The sequence below is a fragment of the Pelodiscus sinensis genome, chromosome 2 (assembly GCF_049634645.1).
Source record: "Pelodiscus sinensis isolate JC-2024 chromosome 2, ASM4963464v1, whole genome shotgun sequence".
Classification (NCBI taxonomy): domain Eukaryota; kingdom Metazoa; phylum Chordata; order Testudines; family Trionychidae; genus Pelodiscus; species Pelodiscus sinensis.
This window is the reverse complement of record NC_134712.1, coordinates 173,472,461-173,497,414: the sequence shown is the minus strand read 5'-3', so window position 1 is coordinate 173,497,414 and position 24,954 is coordinate 173,472,461. Positions and strand designations below refer to the sequence as shown.

General features: G+C 44.1%; 1 protein-coding gene across 1 annotated transcript in view; it reads left to right on the top strand.

Annotated features, from left to right (window-relative positions):
• Positions 1 to 23,648, top strand: part of STAC (SH3 and cysteine rich domain) — a 128,417-nt gene extending 104,769 nt beyond the window's left edge. Inside the window, exons 8-11 of the mRNA XM_006124009.4 lie at positions 1,923 to 2,011; positions 8,947 to 8,998; positions 9,096 to 9,233; positions 20,441 to 23,648. Of these exons, the coding sequence (XP_006124071.2) occupies positions 1,923 to 2,011; positions 8,947 to 8,998; positions 9,096 to 9,233; positions 20,441 to 20,539 (378 nt within the window). The 3' untranslated portion in view covers positions 20,540 to 23,648. The remainder of the gene's footprint in view (positions 1 to 1,922; positions 2,012 to 8,946; positions 8,999 to 9,095; positions 9,234 to 20,440) is intronic.
• The last annotated feature ends 1,306 nt before the right edge of the window (positions 23,649 to 24,954 follow it).

Sequence of the window (24,954 nt, the reverse complement as noted above, 5' to 3'; positions counted from 1 at the left end):
AGGGTGAGTGCACAACTAGTTAAAAATGGCACTCAGTTATTATCAGTGGTTCACTGTCACACTGGAAGAGTGTATCTAGTGGAGTCCCACAGGGTGAGTCCTGGTTCTGGTACTATTCAATATTTTCATGAATAACTTGGATAGTGGATGGGGATAATTTGCTTATAAGATTTGTAAATTACACCAGTCGCAAAGAGTTTCAAGCACTTAGGAGGGCAGGATTAAAATTTGAACAGACTAACAAATTGTAGAATTAGTCTGAATTCCACAAGATAAAATGTGATAAATATAAGTGTATAGTATTTCATTTAAGAAGGAAGATTGTTTTTTACAATCTTGGGGTTACAGTGGATCACAAATTGAACACGAATTTACAACTAGGTGAGGCAATTGTGAAATTAACTAATATTTTTGGAGTGTATTAACAGGAGCTCTGCATATAAGAAACGGTAGATAATGGTTCTTCTCTTTTCAGCTCTGATAAAGCCAGAACTGAATATAGTGTCCGATTCTGGGCACAGCACTTTAAGAAAGATGTGGACAAACTGGAGAGAATTCAGATTCATAGTAACAAGTACAGAGAACCTGTCCTATGAGAAAAGATTAAAAAACTGGAGTGTTTAGTCAGAGAAAAGAAAATTGACGGGGGCCTTGCTAGTAGTTTTCAAACATGTTAAGAGCGGTTATAAAGAAGACTCTGATCAGTTGTTCTCTGTGTCTACTGAAGGAAAGACAAGCAGTAATAAGCTTAATCTGCAGTGTGGGAGCTTTAGATTTACTATTTGGAAAAGCTTCCTATTCTTTCAAGGGGAGATGTAGAATCCCCATAATTGGAGGTTTCTGAGAACAGGTTAGACAAACAGGACAGAAATGGGTCTAGGTTTATTCGGTCCTGCCTCAGTGTAGTGGGGCACATGAGCTGTCTTCCCAGGGTCCCTTCCAGGCCTACATTTCTGTGGCTACGTCTAGACTACAGGGTCTTTCCGGGATACCGGAAGTATCCTGGGAAAACTCTGCCGCATCCAGGGAATGTGTCCGCTGTTCCGCTTTTTTTTTTTTTTTTTGCGAAAGAGCACACGCACTCTTTCAAAAGCCTTGTCTTCCTCCTTCCATGAAGAAGGGGGGCTCTTGTGAAAGAGGAGGATTTTCCGAAATTTGACCCAGTGTAGATGGGCAAAATTTTGGAAAAGCCTCTTCCAAAAAAAACTATCGGAAAAAGGTACACAAAGTGTGGAGCACATTTTTTGTACCTTTTTCCAATAGATCATTGTAGTCTAGACATAGCCAAAGACAGGGCCAGCTTTAACAAGCGCGGGGCCCGATTTGCGGGGGCGGGGCCACGCATGCGCGAATCGGACCTGAGAGTGCGCCTCTTAGGCGCGGGGCCCCCCTCTTGGGTGCAGGGCCCAATTCCGGGGAATCGGCCGAGTCGGCCTAAAGCCAGCCCTGGCCAAGGATTCTATAAAATGGCAGTAATAAACTGCTGAGCACACAACACACAGCCCTCAATGTACAGAGGAGATAACGGTTTGTTTGTTTCTTTTAAGATCTCACCCAAAAGACGCTCAAATAGTAACTGGCACAAACCTTTCTTAATCTGCTTCTGGAGGATAAAAAGCTCAGTTAGCTCCACCAGCACTGGGACTGGAGTCTCTAAAGGGCCTAATTTTAGCAAACTTCTGAAGTCACGTTTATCCCTTAATACTCTACTAAAATATAAATAGTTATTTGATTTAGCAATACCTATGTATCTTGTCCCCACATCTGTAACGAGATGAACCAAAATCCTGGATTGAAGGGCCCCAAATATTAATAAAATTTAATCTGTAGCCAAATAGTGCATTTCAGCCCCATCTCTCTGCAGGGCACTTCTGGCAGCCAGAAGCTTATAGTTTCTTTTATCTGTTTTTCTCCCCTTAAAGGGACCTCTTTATAAAGACACATTACAAATGAATACCTACGTTGCCTTGTACAAATTTGTACCACAAGAGAATGAAGACTTGGAGATGAGGTAAAGTACTACCATATTTACTTATTCATTCGACCTTTAAAAACTGAGAATAGTGCAGACTTAAATTATTATTATACTTAAAATTCAAAATTTTTGCTATTTATAGCTGCATAATATTTTAATATAGTCATGGTCTAACAGCTACTTAATCATGAATCCCTTCCCTCGTTTCATTCATGAAAGTGATAAAGTTGGGGAAAAACTTGTTTACAAAGACAGTAATAGATAAAAATTTCAAGTCACTTAGGAGCTTTTGACAATTATGCCACATGTCCCAGTCAATGACTTTCAATGAGGTTTACACTCCTAGATGACAAAAAAAAAAAATTGTGATGGTTGGAATGTTTCTGTGAAAAATTTTTGACAAAAATTTGGATTTTTGACTAAATAAATCTCTTGCAGAAACTGAGAAATTTTGTTTTGTTTTACCAAAAAAATACCATTTTCAGCAACCAAAGAAACTGGGGGAAAAAATCAGGTTTTAAATGTTTGGGGCTTGTACAAAAAAAATTCCACAGGAAAAAAGAATTCCATTTTCTGACCAGATCTGGTGACAATGTTAGAAGTTTGCTTAATGTTATTTAACTGATTGCACCATCCTCTGGTTTCCGCCAAGAGATTGTGTCTCAGAAAGGAGAAAAGAAGAAGATTTCAAGAAGGTGAAAGGCTGTGAGTGTTTTTTTTCATTTATAGTACAGGCAGTCCCCGGGTTACGTACAAGATAGGGACTGTAGGTTTGTACTTAAGTCGAATTTGTACTTAAGTCGGAACTGGTATCGAGATTCAGCCGCTGCTGAAACTGACCAGCGGCTGACTACAGGAAGCCCGAGGCAGAGTTTCTCTGCTCCGGGCTTCCTGGAATCAGCTGCTGATCAGTTTCAACAGCAGCTGAATCTGGATGCCTGGGACAGAGCAGCTGGAGCGCTGCTGGGTAGGTCTCCCCAGCGCCACACCTCAGCACTGTGGGGACCAACCCGGCAGCACCCCAGGTGCTCTACCCCAGGTGTCCCCAAGTCAGCTGCTGCTGAAACTGATCAGCGGCTGATTTCAGGAAGCCCGGGGCAGAGAAACTCTGCCTCGGGCTTCCTGTAGTCAGCTGCTGGTCAGTTTCAGCAGCGACTGACTTGGGGACGCCTGGGGCAGAGCATCTGGGGTGCTGCTGAGTTGGTCCACTAGCGACGCTCCTCAGCGCTACTGGACCAACCCGGCAGCACCTCAGCTGCTCTGCCCCAGGCGTCCTGATTCAGCCGCTGCTGAAACTGATCAGCAGCGGCTGAATCAGGTCTCCTGGGGCAGAGCAGTTGGGGTGCTGCCGGGTTGGTCCAGTAGCGCCAAGGAGCGGTGCTGCGGGACCAACCGGCAGCGCCCCAGCTGCTCTGCCCCAGGAGTCCCGAGAAAAGCCTGGTCTGCTGCTCGGTCCCCCCCCCCCCACCCACCCAGCAGACCATGGAGACACGGGCGGCAGGACCGAGATGCACCGCGGTCCCGCTGCCCGGGTCCTCCGCGGCTTTGCTCCGCGTCTCCCTGGTCCGCAGACCAGGGAGACGCGGAGCAAAGCCGTGGAGGACCCGGGCAGGACCGCGGCACATCTGGGCACTCCAGCTGCCTGGGTCCTCCGCGGCTTTGCTCCGCATCTCCCTGGTCTGCTGCCCCCCCCCCCCCCCCAGCAGACCAGGGAGATGCGGAGCAGCTTTTATCGCCCCGGAGGATGAGGGTGGCGGGACCTCGGCGTGTCTGGGCGGTCCCGCCGCCCACATCCTCCGGGGCGAGAAAAGCCCAGTTCGTAAGTGCGGATCCGACATAAGTTGGATCCGCGTAACTCGGGGACTGCCTGTATATGGAAGGTTGGTCAGAATTACAAATTCTTCTAGTTCAAATATCTTTTGTTTAGTGCTAGTGCTGCCTTGTCCAGTCTCACCGCACCTGTTCTACAGCTCTACTGAAGTATAAGGGAAACTTCCATTGACTACATTGGGTTTGTCACAGGCTCGCAGAGAGTAGTTTGTTTCAGAGAGTTTAATAGGCTCTATGAGTGCTGTCTGCTTTGGGCGTAGTTCGTAAAACAAATCATCTCTGTTCATGATTTACCCACAGTCAAAACAGTAGGGTGCTGACTCAAATAAATAAAATATACTTAGAAAGTTGCTGAAGAAAAGTCCCTATTCAGCTTCTCTGTATTTCCTAGTTTTCAGCTGTGCCCTCTCCTTGCTCAAGATAAAGTTATCGTTTTGCCTAGCTGTCATTTTTCCAAGACTGCTTTGTTTCATGTGTGATAGCTAGATGGAAAGTAGTCACATGCAGGATGCCATTTGGTAGAAATCCTGAGCCCCTGTGTTTAAATGCTCTGCACATTGGACTCTCATTTTGCATTATTGATTTATTTTGGTTGATGCACTCACTCATTTGATTAAAAGGGGGCACCATCTTAAAATGTAATGTAACCACCCTCCCCAACCATGTCCAATGACCTAGCAGCTGAACCTCATACTGAAGATAAAACAGTTACTTACCTCTGTAACTGTTGTTCTTCAAGATGTATTGCTCATGTCCATTCCATGTAGATGTGCGCGTACTGCCTGCATGCGTCATCAGAAGCACCCATTGGGCCAGCAGGGGAGCCCCCTGGAGTGGCACTGCTATATTGGTTCATATATACCTGCTGGCCCTCCATCCCCTTGGTTCCTTCTTACTGGACCACTCCAAAGAAGGGGAGGCGGGCGGGATTTGAATATGAGCAACACATCTTGAAGAACAACAGTTACAGATGTAAGTAACCGTTCTTTCTTCTTCGAGTGATCACTCATGTCCATTCCATGTAGGTGACTCCAAAGCAGAAACCCCAGGAGGCAGGGTCGGAGTTCTAACCTTCAACTGAGTGGAGGATAGCCCTACCCAGGGCTGTGTACTCCCTAGCCCGGTGGGCCAGTGTGTAATGATTGGCAAAGCAAAGCAAGAGCAGAGCACATTCCAACGACCGTTACAGGCGGTAAGAAGGAACCGAGGGGGTAGAGGGCCAGCAGGGATCTATATTAGCCAATAGAGCAGCAGCACTCCAGGGGACTCCCCTGCTGGTCCAACAGGTTCTGCAAAGGGAAACATCTTCCAATGACGCATGCACACAGCAGGCGCACACCTACATGGAATGGACATGAGCAAACACTCAAAGAAGAACTTACCATCCCCTGCCAGAGTCCTTCTACACCCTTACATTAAGGTGTAGAAATATGTCATGGAGGTTGATAAACAAGAGTTGCTTTGTACTGATTTGCCTTCTCTGTTGAGATGCCAGCTGTATGTTTGATTAGTGCTACTTGTTACGGTGGTGGGTTTTGTTATGTGGCCAAAAGCCATCATGACTAAGGCCATCAAAAAGTCACTAGACAGTAATGCTATTTGATCATGACTGACCTGGGTGGGATTCACACTGGTCACTACAGGTTTGATTTTCATTTAAACTAATGGGAGTAAGACGGTTAGGGTATGTCTAGACTGCATCCCTCTGTCGGCAGAGGGATGCAGATTAGGCAGGTTAACATTGCAAAAGAAGCGGGGATTTAAATATCCCACGCTTAATTTGCATAACAATGGCTGCCGTTTTTGCCAACTCAGCACTTTGTCGGCAAAAAGAGGCAGTCTAGAGAGGGATCTGTCAAGAATGAAAGGCTTTTTTGACAGATCCTTTTGACTCCTTGCAGAAGGCATATGGGATCTGTCAAAAAAGGCTTTCTTTCTCAACAGATCCCCCTCTAGACTGTCTGTTTTTGCCAACAAAGTACTGAATCAGCAAAAATGGTGGCCATTTTTATGCAAATTAAGCATGGGATATTTAAATCCCTGCTTCATTTGCAATGTCGACCTGCCTAATCTGCATCCCTCTGCTGACAGAGGGATGCAGTCTAGACATACCTGTAGATGCTTCTGAAAATTCCTTTGGGCAGCTGTGTGTACCATGAGGTGCATAAATACCTTTTAAAAGCTGGCTCAAAGCACTTTAAAAATGTTGGCCAGAATTATTGTCCCCATTTGGTAAAGAGGAAAAATGGAGACAAACAAATTAACAACTCAGTCCCTTGATTTTAATGGGAGATGGTCTGGCATAGCCAGGAATCAAACCCAGGTCTGATGCTCCATCACTGGAGCTCACTGTCTAATCAGTTACCAGTGTGTTCCAGGAAGCCTGGAGGTTTTGTGGTTCTGTATAGTCATAACACTCATTCAATGAGTTCAAGATTGAATGTGGGGAAAGATGGAGAAACTAGGGTTCAGTTCTTGCCCATTAATTTCAGTACATTCAAAACCCTCATTCCCCCACCCACCCATCCAGGGAAAGGTTCAGACCCAACAGGACGGAGGTTTTTTTTGTAACTGTTCACAATGGGAAGTGGGCAGAACTTACTTCCAACAGCACAGTGTGTGATGTTTATGTAACAGCTTGATTCAGCATCAAAGTGGGTCCTCAGATATCTGCTGAACTAAAGATGAAATATTAGGGATGGACCCAGCAGACTCTAATATGACCCATTGGAGCAGGTTAATATTTCTAGCCAAATTATTCTCCCAGCCCAAGGCTGGAACTAGTCAGCTGGCTTATAATACTCAGCAATTACAGCATGACTCCACACATTATAAAGGTAAATATGTCCCATTTGAATCAAAAAGACATTTCTGGGCAGAATTACATCCCTGCTGATTAATTATATTTGTCTGTTAAATAAAACTGTTTTCCTGCTGCCTTCCTTTAGCAATAACAGCATGAGAACCTGGCTGGTAATATTTTGTGTCCCAACAATATATAATGCCTTCATGTAACATGATGATCCCTGTTACAAATAGGTTATACACATTTCTAAGCAGTTTCAGACTAAATAGGAAGCAAAACACATCACTCAGGAATTGTTGCTTTATTGCAAAGATCTTTCTGTCAAGACAAGGGGAGGGGATTGTACATTCTGAACTGGGATGTGAGGTTCTAATTGCTGAGGTATAGTGAAATTTGGTTACATATATCACCACCACTTTCACAGCCTTTTACTGCTCCTGTTGAAGGGTACGTTTAGACTGCAGGCTTCTTTTGACAGAAGCTTTTTCAGTTCAAAGCTCTTTCAAAAAAACTTCTTTTGAAAGAGAGCATCCACACCTCAAAACCGGATCAAAAAAGCGAACTGCTTTTTCGAAAGAGAGAGTCCAGACTGCATGGATGCTCTCTCGAAAGAAAGCCATGATTGCTATTCACAGAATGGCCACGAGGGCACCTGTGCTTTTCTTGATTGCCTCTTCTTTTGAAAAATGTCCCTGTTCTGCGTCCACCTATGCCTTTTTTCGAAATAGCTCTTTCGAAAAAGGAGTTTTTCCTCATAATATGAGGTTTACCAATGTCGAAAAAAACCCTGCATTCTTTCGATTTAATTTCGAAAGAACACAATTGCAGTGTGGACGTAGGTAAAGTGTTTTTGAAAAAAGGGCAGTTTAAAAAAAAATGTAGTCTAGACATACCTGAAGTCAGCAGCAAAACTGAATGGGAGTGAGATTCAGACTCCAGACTTGTGTTGATCAAACTTTTAGGGCCGTACTGTGTCTGGCCCTATAATGGATGAAGTTGGGGGCGAATCTGCCAAGTGCCTGCATTACACTTGTTAGGGATGGTTTACATAAAAAATTGCTCTGCTGTGATTGCAGGGGACGGGACCAGATGACCTCTCAAGGTCCCTTACAGTCGTAAGAGTCTGTGATTAGCCAGTTGCAATGATAATCCTTCTACTCTAGAAAACACAGGAATTCCTCTATTTTAGCCCTATCGGTGCAAATCACGTCGAAGGAGATGGGGAAAATGGAAACCAAGGCCATATGCCCCATCCCCCAGCTTCCACCTAATGCAGCCTTCACCAATCCATGGCTCACTGGCCAGAAAAAAAGACAGGAGAAAATGCTCACATTCTATAGAATGGGGTCACATGCACTCTTGAGACAGAATCCCTCAGGGTATGTTTACACTAGCTCGTTAATTCGAGCTGGGTAGGCAAATCAGGCAACCGGAGTTGCAAATGAAGCCCAGGATTTAAATATCCCGGGCTTTATTTGCATGTTCCTGTCCGGCTGCCATTTTTAAATCCCCCTTAGTTCGAACTGCCCTGCCCGCAGCTACATTCAGCAGTTTAAAGTTAATCCGAACTAAGGACTTAGTTCGGATTAAGTGTTACTCCTCGTGGAATGAGGTGTAACAGTTAATCCGAACTAAGTTCTCAGTTCGGATTAACTTTAAACTGCCGCGTGTAGCCACAGGCAGTTCGAACTAAGGAGGATTTAAAAATGGCGGCCGGACGGGAACATGCAAATAAAGCCCAGGATATTTAAATCCCAGGCTTCATTTGCAACTCCGGTTGCCTAATTTGCCTACCTAGCTCGAATTAATGAGCTAGTGTAGACATACTCTCAGAGTATTCCTCCTGGTATTGTGAACTGTCACACTGCCTCAAATATGAGCCAGTGCAAAAAACAAGGGCCAAATCCTCAGCTGGTATTCATTGACACAGTGCCATAGACTTCATTATGCTCCTACTCAGCTGCAGATTTAAAAAGTTGCAGCTTGTGGGTGTAACAGCAGAGACATTCAGGACCTGATTGCTTTGCCTTGGCACCAAAATGCACAGGAGGATTCAATGGGACACATTTTCCACCCAGTTACAATGGGACAACCAAGTTAGCGTCCCTGTGCGGAGTTTGACCTTTTCTCGCCTGGAAGATGGAACCTTTGTTTCTGTGCTCATATCTGACTTGGGAAGTTCTCATTGCTTCATGGATCCACAGGTAGTGATTAATCAGGTATAATTACCAAAGATGGTTACCCTTTTAGTAGAATTTTACTATGAACGTGGATATGCTGTTTCAAGTAAGACATTTTAATCAAAATTTCCTACATCTGTTTTTTCTAATTCTAGGCCAGGTGATATGATCACACTGCTAGAGGATTCTAATGAAGACTGGTGGAAGGTACAAGCCAAACACTCTATATCCTTTAACAAAATAGATGAATGGTATTTATAATGAGTATGAAGGTCATTCCTTTGTTGATGTGCTTGCTCCACAGGGGAGAATTGAGGACAGAATAGGATTTTTTCCTGCTAATTTTGTTCAGAGAGTGCAACAAGATGAAAAGATTTTCAAGTGCATCAGAACATTTATCGGATGCAAGGAGCAAGGACAGATTACTCTGAAAGAGAACCAAGTAAGTGAAATACATGATTTACTATACATTAAGGACACAGCTTTGCATTCCTTGTGCACCCTGTAATCTGCTGGATTTCATCAGAAATTTTGGGTAAGCAAAGAAATCATGAGCTGATACTTTTGCAGCACATGTATTTTTTTTCAGTATTACCTATATTGTGGTAACACCCTAGTAACCGTTCAGGATCATGGCCTCATTGTATGGACATTAGAATTATGTGGGAAACTGTTTTTTTCCTCTCTTGATAGTTTTCAAGATTTTAAAATTTCTTCATATGCCAACTTGGGCTGAACACAAAATCTCAAAAAATGTCATACACATATCTGGAAAAAAATTCTGATCAGGCTATTCTAAATGTTTCCTTTCAATAATTTTGACACATACCATTTATATTGGCCTTTTTAAACCTCTGCTTAATATAAACTTACTCTGACTTCAAAACAAAGTCATTATAAACCAGAAAATGGAACATTTTATTTTGAAAATATAAAAAAACCAAGATATTTCAATAGTTGCTGTTTTTAAAAAACAAAATCAAGAGTTTCATGAAAAACAACCCTTTCCCACAAACAATTTCAGTTTTGAAAAAACAATATTTTCCAATGAAAACATGTTTTGTCCGAAAATTCTGACCAGCTCTCTAACAAACACTGGGAAGACAGACAGTGCATCTGTTCATGGTCTAAATCAGTAGTTCCCAACCTTTTCCATATGGGGACCCATTCCGACAATTCAGGAAGACTTGGTGACCCAAGGCAATTCGAAAATGGGGGGAGGGGAGCAGAGCTACCTGGGGAGACACTTGGAGACCCTTTTGAAATATAATGGCGACCCATATTTGGGTCCCAACTCATAGGTTGGGAATCTCTGGTCTAAATGCTCAATACCACAGAGATGGTTAATTTTACATATTGTGAATTATACTAGTGAGTTTGATGTGACACAACAAAAAATGCATAACGTTATGCCCATATGTAAGTTTTTTGCAGAACTGGGGCTTAATTTAAGACAAAAATCAACAAATGTGTCTAACAGACAACAACAAGGAAGGGGAGGTTGAGAGTAACAGTGATGGGAATGCCATATGTGGGGCAATATGTGAACCAATAGAGCAGGGGAGGGGAACCTCAGGCCCAGAGTCCTGGCTTGCCTGGATCCAGCCCCCAAGACTCAGGGGCACCCCCCACAGCACTGGGGAGCTGGTGCTCCAACCCCCCTGTTGCTCCACCACAGGGCTGGACATGCAAAATCTACTAGGCTACTCCCCCTCCTCCCAGGCTGTGATGTGCAAGGGAAATGTGGGAAGTGGCTTTCTCCTTCTCAATCAGGGGCCACATCAGTGAAGGTGGTGGGGAGGTGGTTTGTTTTTTGCTTCTTACTTATGTGCAGCCCCCAAATGATTTTTTTCTGTGGATCAGTGGCCTCCACCCCTGAACTAGAGGTTTCCACACCATTCAAGATGGAATTTTCAAAATTGCTTTGCATTGGGCCTTATCTTGCTCCCAATGGCTTGATTTCAAAGGGAGCAGAGGTAAGATCCTCTGGAGCATCCTTTAATTATATTTTTAAATGCTTTTCCATTCCATAGCTCCTTGTGCCTCCCTTTCGCCCTCATTCCTACACATAAGCTATGTCTACACTACAGAGTTTTTTGAGGAAAACAGCCTCAGAAAAAAGTTTCTGGAAAAACTTCAATTATGTCCACACTGCAATCGCATTCTTTTGAAAGAAAATCCTGCCCCCAGAGGGTTTTTTCCTACATTCTTCCTCTTTCTATGAGGAAGACACCTTTTTCCGAAAGAGCTCTTTCGGAAACAGGCATGTGTGGACCGGGAGGAGGGAGTTCTTTTGAAAGAAGAGGAAAAAGCACAAATGACCTGATGGCTATTCCACCCATAGTAATCACAGCTGAAATGCGAGATAGCGTCCATTCAGTGTGGATGCTATCTGTTGAAAAAGCAGACTGCTATTTTGATGTGCTTTGGCAGTGTAGCTGCTCTCCTTCGGAAGAAGTGTTTTCAGATCTCTTCTGGAAAAGCTTCTTCCGAAAGAAGCCTGCAGTCTAGCCATAGACCATAGATTGGAAAAAATACCCCTTTGGCATTTTCTCGCCGTGTATCAGCTTGGACTTTCACCATCTGAAGGTTTTTTATCAACTCCTCCTCTTTGATATTTTTAAATGTACACACAAAATAATGGACATTGCATTCATCTGGAGATATGCCTTTTGTGTGTTCTTATTTTAAATTTGATTGTATCACTAACTTGCCTGAACACTGAATGGATCCTGCTGAATTCAATGAAGGGCTTTTATGGGATTGCACTGGTGTAAATGAACATGGAATTTGTCCCAAATTCTACATTAAAAGAATATTGACACTAACAAAAGCACAGTAGCATAACTAAGGAAACAAACAACTAAGAGAAAATATATTCTCTCATACAAAGGGACATCAGCTTGAAATCTTTCTCAGTGCAGCCTGTTAGAGATAATTAATTTCCCCTCTTTATGGGGCTTTTTCTTTCCTTCGGAGATTTGATTCACATCTCATGGTCTTAAGAATCAAATTCACAGGTTGACTTGCACTCTTTGAAGTGCCACTGACCTGAATGTAGTTTGTGTCAGCACAGAATTTGACCCCTAATGTTTCTTTAATGTAGCATTTACTTATGACATTTGTTAGCACCTCAGTTCAATGGTAGGTTAGGACATTTCACCCCTTTGATGCAGAAGAATGTTGTTGCTAACATTCTGTGGCAACATCAGCACTGTAAATAAGATATTGGAAGAGTGGTACTCGGATTATATAGTTTGACTTCCCTCCTGCAGCAAGTACATTAAGCAGCACTGACGCTGTTAAAGTGAGATAAGCTGAGTGAAGTTTTTTAACATCACGGTAAATTAATGGAAATGTCTTCACTCTGGGCCTGATTTTCCACTGCTCTGCACCTTGTGTGACTATTTTCATCTGTGCAAAAGGATGGAAAAACATTATCCATTCAGGATACCAGGGGTTTATACCACTTTGCATTGGTGTAAATGACTAAGTAAGGTGGACAGGAGTGGAGAATCTAGCCCTGTGAACTTGACGTGTCAACACAAAGGTATTTTTGACAGATGATTTATTTGATCAAATCAGATTATAACGTCAAGCACATGATATCCCATCAATTAACATGACAACTCCTATAAATGCTAGAGATCAGTTGTCTTGTATCAATTCCCATAAAACTATAATTTCCAAAAGGTCCAACATAAAGTCTGGCACTAGTCTCTAAACAATATTTCAGAATAGAATTGTATCAAAACTATGGCTCCTTTTTTCAGTTCAATATATGAATGAAATAGAGGTGGACTAATTCATCCTGTCAACCCCTTTTGGTAGGGATGAGCAAACTTGTCTTGCTTAATTGTCACCTGTGCAGACACAGAAGTTCAACTTGAATGCTGTGGCATTTTCTTTCTGCTTAGGATGGGCTGGGGGAAATGGAGTGAAGGAGAAGAAAACATGTTCAATGAAAAATGGAGTACAGAGATCAGGCAGAGTGAACAAGTAAATGCAGAGGAATGTGAGGAAAAGATGCAAAGACTGACAACAAAATCTTATGAAGGAATAATTGTAGGGGGTCAGATTATGACCAGCCACCTCAGGGAGATGAAGAAGGGGTGTTGTAAGCAACCATCAAGCCACCTTGCACAATGTCCACAAAGGTGATCCAGTCACAATTCCTTCATGAATCCTTCTCTTCATCCTGGAACTACCCCAGAGGTGGTCTGGCCTCCACATAGGGCTATACTGAACTGGCCCTTAATGATTCAGATCCAGCCCAGTTGGTTGTTATTACCATTTGAACATTCACTGGTAACTTGTATGAAATGCATTGGTGCTCTCAGTCCTAATGCAAGGGAGTCACGTGGGCCCCAAAACATCACCCCAGTTGGCATCCTGGCTGGCAGTTTCAATCGAGAAGCAAAATAATGAACAGGCATAGTGATTGTACCAACCTCCCTTGGTCCATAAGGCGGGTACTTTCAGGCCACCGAAATGAATTGGCGAGACAAAGCAGGGATGCTTTCACAGCTGCTCCAGTTTTACAGATAAATAGAGGGCATCAGCCTCCACCACTGTCAATCTGATACCTTTCTAAAGGTCTACATCCCAACAGTGAGCTTGTATCCAAATTACTATTTGATGGGAACCAAGGCATGGCATGGCAACAAGCAATGGTATTTTAAGACATGCAGGGACCAGGGAGACATTTTAGGAGTGAAAATAAGAGGCAGCAGTAAAACTCAGGGAAAGTTCAGAGTTGTTGTTTGACAAAAGGGCAGTTTCCACTTGTGTCCTCTATGGGAAGGGCAAAGTAAAGGACTCTTGTGAGCTGGAGACAGTTAATAACTGTGCAGTGTAATAAATCATTTGCTAATTATTCATCTTGTCCATCTGTTAAGGGGGAAAGGATGGACAAGAATTCTTCAGCATCAAAACATGTTGCCAAGTTCAGGGAACAGTCAGGATCCCAGCAAACTTCTTTTTAAAATAGAATGGAAACAAAGAATTGAGGAAGTGAGTTTCTAATTTTAGATCATGTTTTCTGCCTCCAGTTCTTTCCTGAGACCACCCGCTACCTCAGAAATAGCACAAGAAATGGTCACTTACACCATTTCTAACCTCAGGAACCAGAGGCAGTTTTTTTCAGAGCCTGTTTGCGGTGCTAGTTCGTCCGGGAGTTGCTTCCCAGCTGCTCACTTGCTTTGGCACTACGGCAGCCTCCCATGCCTGAACATGACCGCATGAGTAGGAGCCATTTTAAGCAGATTCCAATTTGCAATACGTAGTAAGCAATGAATGCCCAACAGCAGCAGTCTCTCCCCCTCCCCCTTCCCCCCATAGCCCCAACATTGTTTTGCATTTATCAACAGTGCTAGTTCTGTGTAACAGCTGAGGCACTATGCAGGGTTCCAATCTAACATGGCAGCTATTAGCAAAAAGGGTCTTCAGTCGCCATTAATTTAGATGCCCTTTACAGTTCTTGCATGTCACTGACTTCCTTGAAGTTATCTTGCTCAGGGGTAAATCAGGAACAAGAATCAGGTCCAAAGATTACAGGTTGCAGCCAGTGTTTCTGGTCAAGCTCTGTTGATTCAGGACCCACGAGAGATGAAGGAAAAAATAGCTTAATGACACCTTTGCATGCTCCCAGACCCTAAGGTTGCTAGGGGCTGCTCTGGCCCACTGCACAGCTTGTAAAACCTTGTGGGCTCATCTAAGTTCTGGCAGCTGCTACTGCCTCCTAAGATGGATTGCTGAGGTGCAGTGCACTGTGGCCAGGTTCATTTCTCCCCTGATACATCTGTTCACTGGAAAAGGGCAGCATAGTGCCAGTTGGCGGTCCCCACAAGCAAGGACTAGAATAGTACAAGTTTGCAAGATAAATTAATTTGGACAGGCAATCACTTGAAGGAATATTTTTATTCACAGCACAACAGGCCGGCTGTAGTCGGTCTTTGGGTTTTCGCTTTCCTCAGAAGCATCCAGGATTGACAGCACCTGGAGACAGGACCCTGGGCAGGCTGGTGTGGTGTTCTGAGGTGCTGAGTTAGAGGCCTAGCTAGTATATCTTGCTCATGGGCTGTGGATCCCAGTGATCACCAGATGTAGGATTGGAAAGGAATTGTTTTGCCTGTCAGATTTTCAGGGACCTTGGGGTTTGTTTTGCCTGTCAGATTTTCAGGGACCTTTTTTTTCTTCACCTTTGTGGCATGGAACATGGCTTCCCTGCTAGTTTCATTTGAGTATATCCTATCTACTCCCTTCTCTGCCCTTGCAGTGGGCATGGGCACTGGTGACCTCTCAGTGTGGCACAAAACTTTTTAATCTGAGGACTAAACTGATTTAGTCTAATCCCAGGAATTGGGTTCAACACAGGGGTAACAGGATTAAATTTAAAGGTCTGTATAGACAGGAAGCTAGATGCGCCCTTCTAGCTTTCACCTCTTTCACCTCTATATCCTCTCATCTAATTAAGACTCAAATCTGCCACCATTTCATACAGGGTATTGACAGCAGTGGGAGCTCTAAAGGGGATCTCATCAGCTGGATCAAAAACCTTTGAAAAGCCCAGCCTGTTGTTCAGTTATCATAGAGGTGGATGTGAAGAGTGAAACAAGATTTTTGTTAGTCTGTGAATAAATGATTTTATTTTACCCATGAAGAATTCTGCCCATTAGGAGGTAGACATCTGAATACTTTGGAGGATCTGGGCCTATACGTATGTACAGCACCTACCAGAATTGGGCCTTAATCTAAGAGGTGGCATTTAGGTATCACAATAATATAAATCATCGTCCTGTTGAAAATTATGCTGTTATGCATGTCCTCTGAGTAACTGTAACTAAATATTGCACATACTAGCAGCATATTCCCTCCTGTACAAAGACAGTACCATGCAGTGATAGTTCAGCTGGCACGGCATCAAGAATTCAAGAGACCCCGGGAGAGAGCTTTCAGTTCTTCTTCGAGTACTGTCCCTGTGGGTGCTCCACTGTAGGTGAAGGGTTGCCCTGAGCCGCAGATCGGAGCTTTGTATAGCAGTTTCCCCTGTTGAGCCACGCATGCCCAGGAGGCGTCTCGAGCCCTTCCCGCCTCCTGAGGAGCGTGACTCAACCCCCTCCCTTTCAGTTCCTCTTCAACCGCCCTCGTCAGCGGACGGAGCAGTTAGGAGCTCCCTGTCAGATTATCTGACTGCTTTCCTTTTACTAATTTAGGCATAGTTTAGCTTCCCCTGTTATCCTAGTTACTCTTTCCCTGTTTCTTTATTTAAAAAAAAAAAAACTAGAAATAGGAAAAATAGATTAGTTAAATCCCCCCCTCAGGGGGGGCCTTGAACTTACCTCAGACCGAGACTCTGCTGAACCGGCTTTCTCCCGCCTGTCAAACAAGAAACACATAAAGACTTTAAAAAAAAAAAAGAAGAAAGAAAAAGGACAAGAAGTAAACCACATAAACTATAACAATATAGTAATTTCAACAGCGAGAGAGCCTGCAATGTCCGGCTCCTCAGGGTTTAAAAAGTGCGCTCAATGCCGGGACCCAATGCCGGCTTCAGACGGCCACTCAGACTGCATACGATGTTTGGGGGAGACTCACTCTCCCCACAACTGTACCCACTGCAATTCCCTGACGGCGAGAGCCAGAAAAGATCGTGAGCTCCGCCTCAGGATGATTTTATTTGAAAAAGCGCTACAGCCTGCGGGAGAACAATCTGCACCACAGCAAGAGCCTCCGCCGCCTTCCAAAAATACCCCGAGACCCAGGGCATCCCGCTCTCTCCCAGCCTCTTCCTCTCCCAAACATAAAGGAGAGGCACACCAGCATGGGAAGTCCCCTGCCACTAAGGCTTCGGGGCGATCCTCCCACTCCGCGCCGGTATCGGGGCGCTCAACAGCTGAGCGGCCCCAGGAGCGCTCCAAACAGCCGGCACGGCATGAAAAGCCGTCGCCGCTTCAAACCGCGGTGCCGCTTGCAAGCACGGCACCGCTTTCAGTCCCGGCACCGCTTCTAGCCTCTGCGGCACCCTGGGACCGTCCTCAGCAGCCGGCACGGCATGAAAAGCCGGCGCCGATTCAAACCGCGGTGCCGCTTCATAGCCCGGCACCGCTTCCAGCCCCGGCGCTGCTCCAAGCCTCCGCAGCGCCGAAACCTACATCGCAGCTTAAAGCTGCAGTGCCTCTTAAAGCCACGGCTCCGGAGCAAAACGATGGGCAGCCTACGAACCCTCTGGCAACAGCAGATGTTCCACTGGTCCTCCCACAGCCTGACAAGCACCCAGATAAGACTCCTAGGGATCAGCCCCAACAAAAGACTGATCCATTCAGTGGACATCATGATCTCTGCCTGCCCTCTACTTCCTACTCTCCTGAGGGGTCTCCGTCAGGGCGATCCCCTCCCAGATCGATGTCACCGTCGTCTCTCCACGACGCTCCCCTTCCTGATGATGACCACCACACGGTCTATTCCTCACGACATCCATCACCTGGGAAGGCTCGCTCTCACCATTATAGGGCTCCGCCACAACATGGCCCTTGGCACCCATACTGGCCTTACCCACCTCCACCTTATCCACCACAGTGGGGACCGTGGGAACACTGGGAGCCATATGGACACCGCTCCCCACCTCGTTCCATTGCATCCCGGAGAAGTTTGTCTCGGCCACAACCCCTAACTCCAGCAAGTTTTTCGGAGGATGAGGTGGAACGAATCTCAAACAACGACTCAGATACTCAGTCAGTAAACATCACACACTCTGATGCCCTTGATGCACAACCAGAGGACGCCGTAGTACCATCAGACACTGGAACGATTGACGATCTGAAACAGTTCCAAGAACTATTCAAGAGAGTAGCGACAAGCCAGAATGTCTCCCTGCAAGAGGTGCAGAAGAAACAATATCAATTGTTAAAGAATCTACATCCGACACTACAGGGCAAGATTGCCCTACCTATAGACGAGGCAATCATGGAGACTTCAGAAGATCTCTGGAAGACCCCTGCATCTATCCAACCAACTAACAGGAAAATTGACAGAAAGTACTTTGTCCCCTCAAAAGACAACGATTTTCTCTTCACTCACCCACAACCTAATTCACTGGTCGTGGACTCAGTACAACAACGAGCGAAGTTTCCACAGTATAAGACGGGCAATGCAGACAAGGACCACAAAAAGTTTGACTCCTTTGGCAAGAAAGTATACTCCTCTTCAACCCTACAACTCAGAATATCAAATTACTCTGCTCTTCTAGCAAATCACAACTTTGACAACTACTCAAAACTGGGAGAACTAATGCCGCATCTCCCCGACTCCAAAAGACCCATCTTAAAATCAATAGTTCATGAGGGCTATATGATCGCCCGCACCGCTCTCCAAATGGCAATGGATGTAGCTGACACTGCAGCCCGAGTTACAGCTACAGCGGTGGTGATGCGTAGAGCCTCTTGGCTCCAGTCATCTGGAGTCCCACGCGAACTCCAGCCCAAAGTGGAGGACTTGCCATTTGACAAACAAAAGCTATTTGCAGCTAGTACGGACGAAATGCTCCATAACAGCAAAAATTCTAAGTCCACACTTCGCACGCTAGACATGGGCACGCCACCATATAAACGCAGACGATACACTCCATATAATTCATATAATCGATACCGATATGGACAATACAATCGACCACAGAGGCCTTATGAGGACAACAGACCAAGACAGCGAGGCCCCAGAAGGCGACCCAACCAAGCCCGCCCGCCAGCCAACCATCTAAGCAGCAAATTTGAACATTTGGTTGAGGGTCTGCAAGACCTCCCACTCGATCTCGCACCTCAACATGGCCATCTATTCAACCACCGTTTGCTTGCCTTCCTCCCACAGTGGGAATCCATAACATCGGACCGCTGGGTCCTAGAGATAATTCGAGTGGGCTATACCATCCCTTTTATTTCTATTCTCCCTACCCTCCCCCCTACCCCATCCCTTTTCAGGGGCCACTCTCACGAGGACCTTCTAAAACAAGAAGTCAATCGGCTCCTTGCCATTGGGGCTATAGAAAGGGTACCTCGAGAGTTCCACGGGAGGGGGTTTTACTCGAATTATTTCCTGACCGAAAAAAGAACGGGGGGCTGGAGACCTATATCGGATCTCCGCAAACTGAACAAATTTCTCAAGAGACAGCGTTTCAAGATGGTCACTCTTTCCGCAATCATTCCTGCGCTAGATCGAGGGGACTGGTTCGCAGCCCTCGCCCTCCAAGATGCCTATTTCCATGTAACCATCCACCCCGCCCACAGACGCTACCTACGCTTCACGTTGGGACTGGACCATTTCCAGTACAAGGTTCTTCCCTTCGGCCTCTCATCAACCCTCCCTACCTCCCCTCTGCTTGGAGTCAAAATTCTCGGGCGGAGACGAGGAACTGAAAGGGAGGGGGTTGAGTCACGCTCCTCAGGAGGCGGGAAGGGCTCAAGACGCCTCCTGGGCATGCGTGGCTCAACAGGGGAAACTGCTATACAAAGCTCTGATCTGCGGCTCAGGGCAACCCTTCACCTACAGTGGAGCACCCACGGGGACACACATCTCGAAGAACACTCGTTACTGCACGAGGTGAGTAACTCCCTTTTCCCCAAATCATTGCTGTAGATGCATCTGCTTTCTGCCTAATATTTGAATGCTGATTGATTTCAATAACTTGTTTGCTGGAAGTGTACGGATTCTTAGCGCCACATTGTACCCTGAAGCAAAATGCAGGACAATGTAGCACTTTAAAGACTAACAAGATGGTTTATTAGGTGATGAGCTTTCGTGGGCCAGACCCACTTCCTCAGATCAAATAGTGGAAGAAAGTAGTCACAACCATTTATACCAAAGGATACAATTAAAAAAATGAACAAATATGAAAAGGACAAATCACATTGCAGAACAGAAGGGGTATGCGGGGGGGGAGGGGGTGGAAGGAAGGTAAGTGTCTGTGAATTGATGATATTAAAGGTAGGGAGAGTGGGATGTTTGTGAGTTAATGGTATTACAGGTGGTAATTGGGGAAACTGTCTTGGTAATGGGTGAGATAGTTCAAATTCTTGTTAAGTCCTTGTTGGCAAGTGTCGAATTTTAACATGAATGACAGTACAATGTTGAGAGTGATTTGGGGTGCTTTGTTTGTTCCTTACCAAACTGATATATTTCAGAGGGACTAATTTGTAGAAAGCAGCTCCTCTGTAATGTGTAAAAAGCAAGCCTCTTAAAATTGTCCCAAGCTGGGCCCTCTAAACCTATACTACCTAAAATCACTAGTCACTTCAGAGAATACATTATTTATCCCTAGTATTGTAGTACAGTCTTGATGCTTCACTTATGATTGTGTGTGTTTGTTTAGTGGCTATGACAATGGGAGCCAAAGTGACAGTCCCTGCTTCAAAATCCTTGCTCAAAGATACTTACTACTGACGTCAGGAAAAACTGCATGTGTACATTGGCACTTCTAAAGGAAATCCTTGATCACTTTGTATATGGAGATGGAGTTTCTTACGTTCAGAGTTGAAATATAAAGAGGACAGCTAAATTTACAGGCTTTATAAGCACAAAGTCTCACCCACACAGCAAGCACTCACTCTTGGAATAGAGTGGCTGGTTTATCTGACTATTTCTCCCCCTCTTTAACTTCAGATCTGCGTGACTTCTGAAAAGGAACACAATGGCTTTATCAAAGTTTACTGCGGGAAGAAGAAAGGCTTTGTCCCCCTAGATGTCTTAGAAATCATCTGATTTCAATAATGCACTCGCTGCAGTAGGAAAGCTTTGCTGGCAATGCCTGTCTGCCTCATCTCACACTGTGTCAACCCAGCTGGGCTGTCTTGCAGATGATCAGGGACTAGTGAGATGACCGCAGCACCAAAAAAAGACACTTAGACTGTTACAGCAACAAGAAATAAAAAGATAAGAGGATTGATTAAAAGAATATATATCAGGAATCCTCCAGGGGGAAAGGGACCAAAGAAAGTAAAAGGAATAAGGTAAGAAAAGTCTGGATTTGCTCATTTCCAGCACAAGTTGGCTATTAATTACCCCGCTGGAGACAGACAGACAGACAGACAGGCAGCTGTTCTGAAGGACTAACCTCACACCCTGCTCATGTGTCTTAAAAAAAACCTGTTGGAATGTGTTTTTGTTTGAAGTGTTATTGGGGGAGGGGGGGAAAGGTTCAAGCTGTCCTTGTAGTACAGTCTGATCTTGTAGTAAAAGTGTGACTATGATTCTAGAGTTTTGTCCACCGTATTAGCCAATCAGCATAGCGTTTAATCCTGATGTCAAGTCTCATAACAAAGCAGTTTGGAGGCACTGTGTAAATGTCAGTCTGAGAAGTGCACCGTTGTATTGACGTCAACGGCTTTCTCTTTATGCTGAAGAGCGGCCAACTTCTACATCCCCTTGCTTTGTCTGTATACAAACAAAACTCTTGGCACATGTTGGATGTAACAGCTGCTCTGGTAGCTGACACACTTAGAGTCCCTCCTGTTCAGAAGGCCAGGCTAGAAGTATTCCTGTGTGATCCTTGCTCCTTTATCTGGTGGCAGAATAAGTATCAGAAGTACAGAGCTGAGTGAGAGCTCCATGATTGAAAACTTTTCTATTTTTCCATGGATACTAAGTTGAAAGAGATTTTGTACATTGATCCTGTTGATAAGTAGTAGATGATCAATCAAGCCTCTCCAGAGTAAAACACTAGAAAAGAACTTAAGGAATTGATGGTGAAGTCAGGAATCCTCCCATTCCAAAATCAGTGAGAGAGAGAAAGGAACTAGGCTATCATTTAATTATATTAACACAAAGTCTCTTGCTTCAGTCACTAGATGGGAGTATTTAAGAAATTAGTGTAAGATAAATTCTGCCTTCACACACACACATGCAAACGTTACTAATGACAGTGAGGCTGAAAGAGGCGTCTGTTAAGGCAATACTTGGCCTAGTGTCTGCAGTCTGCTTCATGTAGGTCCCAGTCTTGTAATCTGTTCTGTGCCTATGACCCCTGAACACATGCAGAGTTCCTTTATCTTCAACGGTCTCTGGGTAGGCATCAGAGTCTGCCAGTGCAAATCAGATTGCAGCATCAGGACCTTACCAGTGCAAATCAGATTGCAGCATCAGGACCTTGGTCTATAGGTCTCATAATAACTGTCACTTAATAACGCTACCCCATTACCAGGAGTGCTAGAAAAATGTTTACAGTGTGAGTGCTGAGAGCCCTTGAACGAAATGCCAAACCCTGTATATAATGAATAGTCTACTATAGCAGCACCTTAAAGACTAACAAAATATGTAGATGGTATCATGAGCTTTCATGGGTACAACCCACTTCTTCAGACAAATGGAGTTATTAAAAATCCAGATCCAAAAATAAATAGGAGATGGGAAGGGGAAAGGAAGGGGGGGAAATAGTGAATGAGAGTGTTCAAGTTACAAGAAGCTGATAGAGGAGTGCAAATTGTTCTAAAGTACCTATTGTTTAGTTGGTTAAATCATTAGGATGTGGAAAGTAGTGTGCTAGCCAGGTAATGTCTTCATTCATACCTTTTTGATGGCTCCCAAACTTGTAAACGAAGCTAAATTCAAAATGGAATCCACTTTAAGCCAGGGGATATGACAGCACCCCAGCATCCCAAGTTCCAGCACCTATGGTTACTACTATGGTTGCATCTGATGAAGTGGGTCTTTGCCCACGAAAGCTTATGCTCCTACACTTCAGTTAGTCTATAAGGTGCCACAGGACTCCTCGCCGCTTTTGCAGATTCAGACTAACATGGCTACCCCTCTGATACTAGAAATAGACCCAAATCAAAATCCTAAATCCACACAAAGGGGAAGTGTCAGATCTGCATCTGAACTTCACATGTGTCCACACTCTCTAAAATGGGCTGAACCATACACTCCCACAATCAAACACTACAGAATTGTGAGTCTGTATCTCTGGATCCTGGTCCTGCAATCAGATTGGCCTAGATGAACAGTCCATATAGAGCCTTCCTAAGGACAGCAGGGACTCATTCAGCCTCCGAGGTCCAACCTCTGATCTGCAAGATCAGAGCCATATATCATAGCTCTCTTCTGCCTCTCATTATTGTGGTAGTGTCAGCTGCTGAATCTGTTTTTTTTCATAGCTGATGTAAGCTAAACAAATCATATCATGGTTTTACCTAAGCCATGTTCATTTCAGATATTGTTCTGTGGGGAAGATATAGAAATGTCCTTTTTCAGTATGAACAATGGACTACTTTCACTCATCTTATTTTCCAATTTAATCAAAAAACTTCAGGAAGGGGGCAGGATTGAAGATGCTGATATGGCTTAGAGACCAAGATGAAAAACAGCTGAAATGTTACTATTCCATCCTGCTTTATAACAATATTTTATTTGATATTTACCAAATTTTTTAAAATCTCAATGCCTGTTACAACTGAAATTATTGCTTACTTTGGTCTAGCCTGTTACGCATAGACTAGGGAAATCTGTTTAATCTATACATATGTGCTCTTGTTTACATGATTGCATCATACTGTGATTCCCTCCTATGTCACTCTCCTCCTATTTTAATTTTTCCCTAAAAAATGCATCATACTATTCATAGAATAATATGAACATTAACTACAATTCACAATGGCCTTTAAGCAATGTCTGTTGATTTCTTTTGATACGAAGCAATAAATAATAAAGTGACTGAAAAGCCCCTATGTGGATTACATCATGGTGGATCAAGCATTGCTTTCTAAATAAAAGCTTTCATGGTTATTCTTACTTTTTCCTTTTCTGTCATTGTTTGATGTATATTTTGTCCCTGATTCAGCGAGTTGTTTATGCATGCACAGTGCTTTAAGCAAAAAAGCAGCCAATGGATCATATGCTTAAAGCCAAAAACTTCTTTATAACTTTACTCATCAATTTTGGATGCCTTACTCTGATTCCAGACTAGCATTCCATAGGGATTTTTTCTACTATGTGCAGTTAACCATAGATATTTGCATTAATAAACAGGATGGGACAGATGCAGTGATGGACTGAACTTTATCTAACACTCGCTGATATTGAATCTTAGGCAATAAGAGTTGTTGACATCTAATATTATATTTTGCTTAATAAAAAACATGCAATGGCTGTCTGGAAGTAGAATGAAAAACATGTGTTCCAACCTCTTCATTGCACTGGGGCTGCATCTAGACTGGCAAGTTTTTCCACAAAAGCAGTTGCTTTTGTGGAAAAACTTGCCAGCTATCTACACTGGCCACTTGAATTTCCGCAAGAACACTGACGATCTCATGTAAGATTGTCAGTGTTATTGCAAAAATACTATGCTGCTCCCGTTCGGGCAAAAGCCCTCTTGCGCAAATGCTTTTGCGCAAGAGGGCCAGTGTAGACAACGCGGTATTGTTTTGCTCAAAAAAGCCTAGATCGCGAAAATGGCGATCGGGGCTTTCTTGCACAAAACCACGTCTAGATTGGCACGGACGCTTTTCCGCAAAAAGTGCTTTTGCAGAAAAGCGTCCGTGCCAATCTAGACGCTCTTTTCCGCAAATGCTTTTCATGTAAAAACTTTTCCGTTAAAAGCATTTGCGGAAAATCATGCCAGTCTAGACGTAGCCTGGGTGTTTTACCACTACAGTGACATTATCGGTGCACTTATTGCAGGCATCGACAACAGGAGCTGTTCAGGATTTCATCAGTAGTCACTGAAAAGACTAATCAAAGTTACTGCTCTTTCAGACTTCTGTTTTACAACCCACACCAGTGTGCCCTCCAAACTGAGTGCGTGGGCAGCCACCCACGACAAATTCAATGCCGCCCAGCTGATTAGCAGAGTGTCCACAGCCAGAAACAGCTCACAGCATGCATTTCTATTGATGGTGCACATCCACAATGTACATAACAAAATGTATTCTGCACATGAATAGAAAAAAAATTAGAGGGAACATTGGCCCCACACCAATCACACCTATGTCTGACTACAGCAGGATTTCTTACAACACTTTTTGAAGCAGCTGGTCCTGGCCATTATCAGACACAGAATACCAGACTGGCTGGACCACAGGTTTGACACACTGTGGTTCTTCTCTATATACTTATTCACACATGCAAGCAGAAAGACGTATGATTTTCCACATCCACCGCATGCTTAAATAAGTGTCTCATAC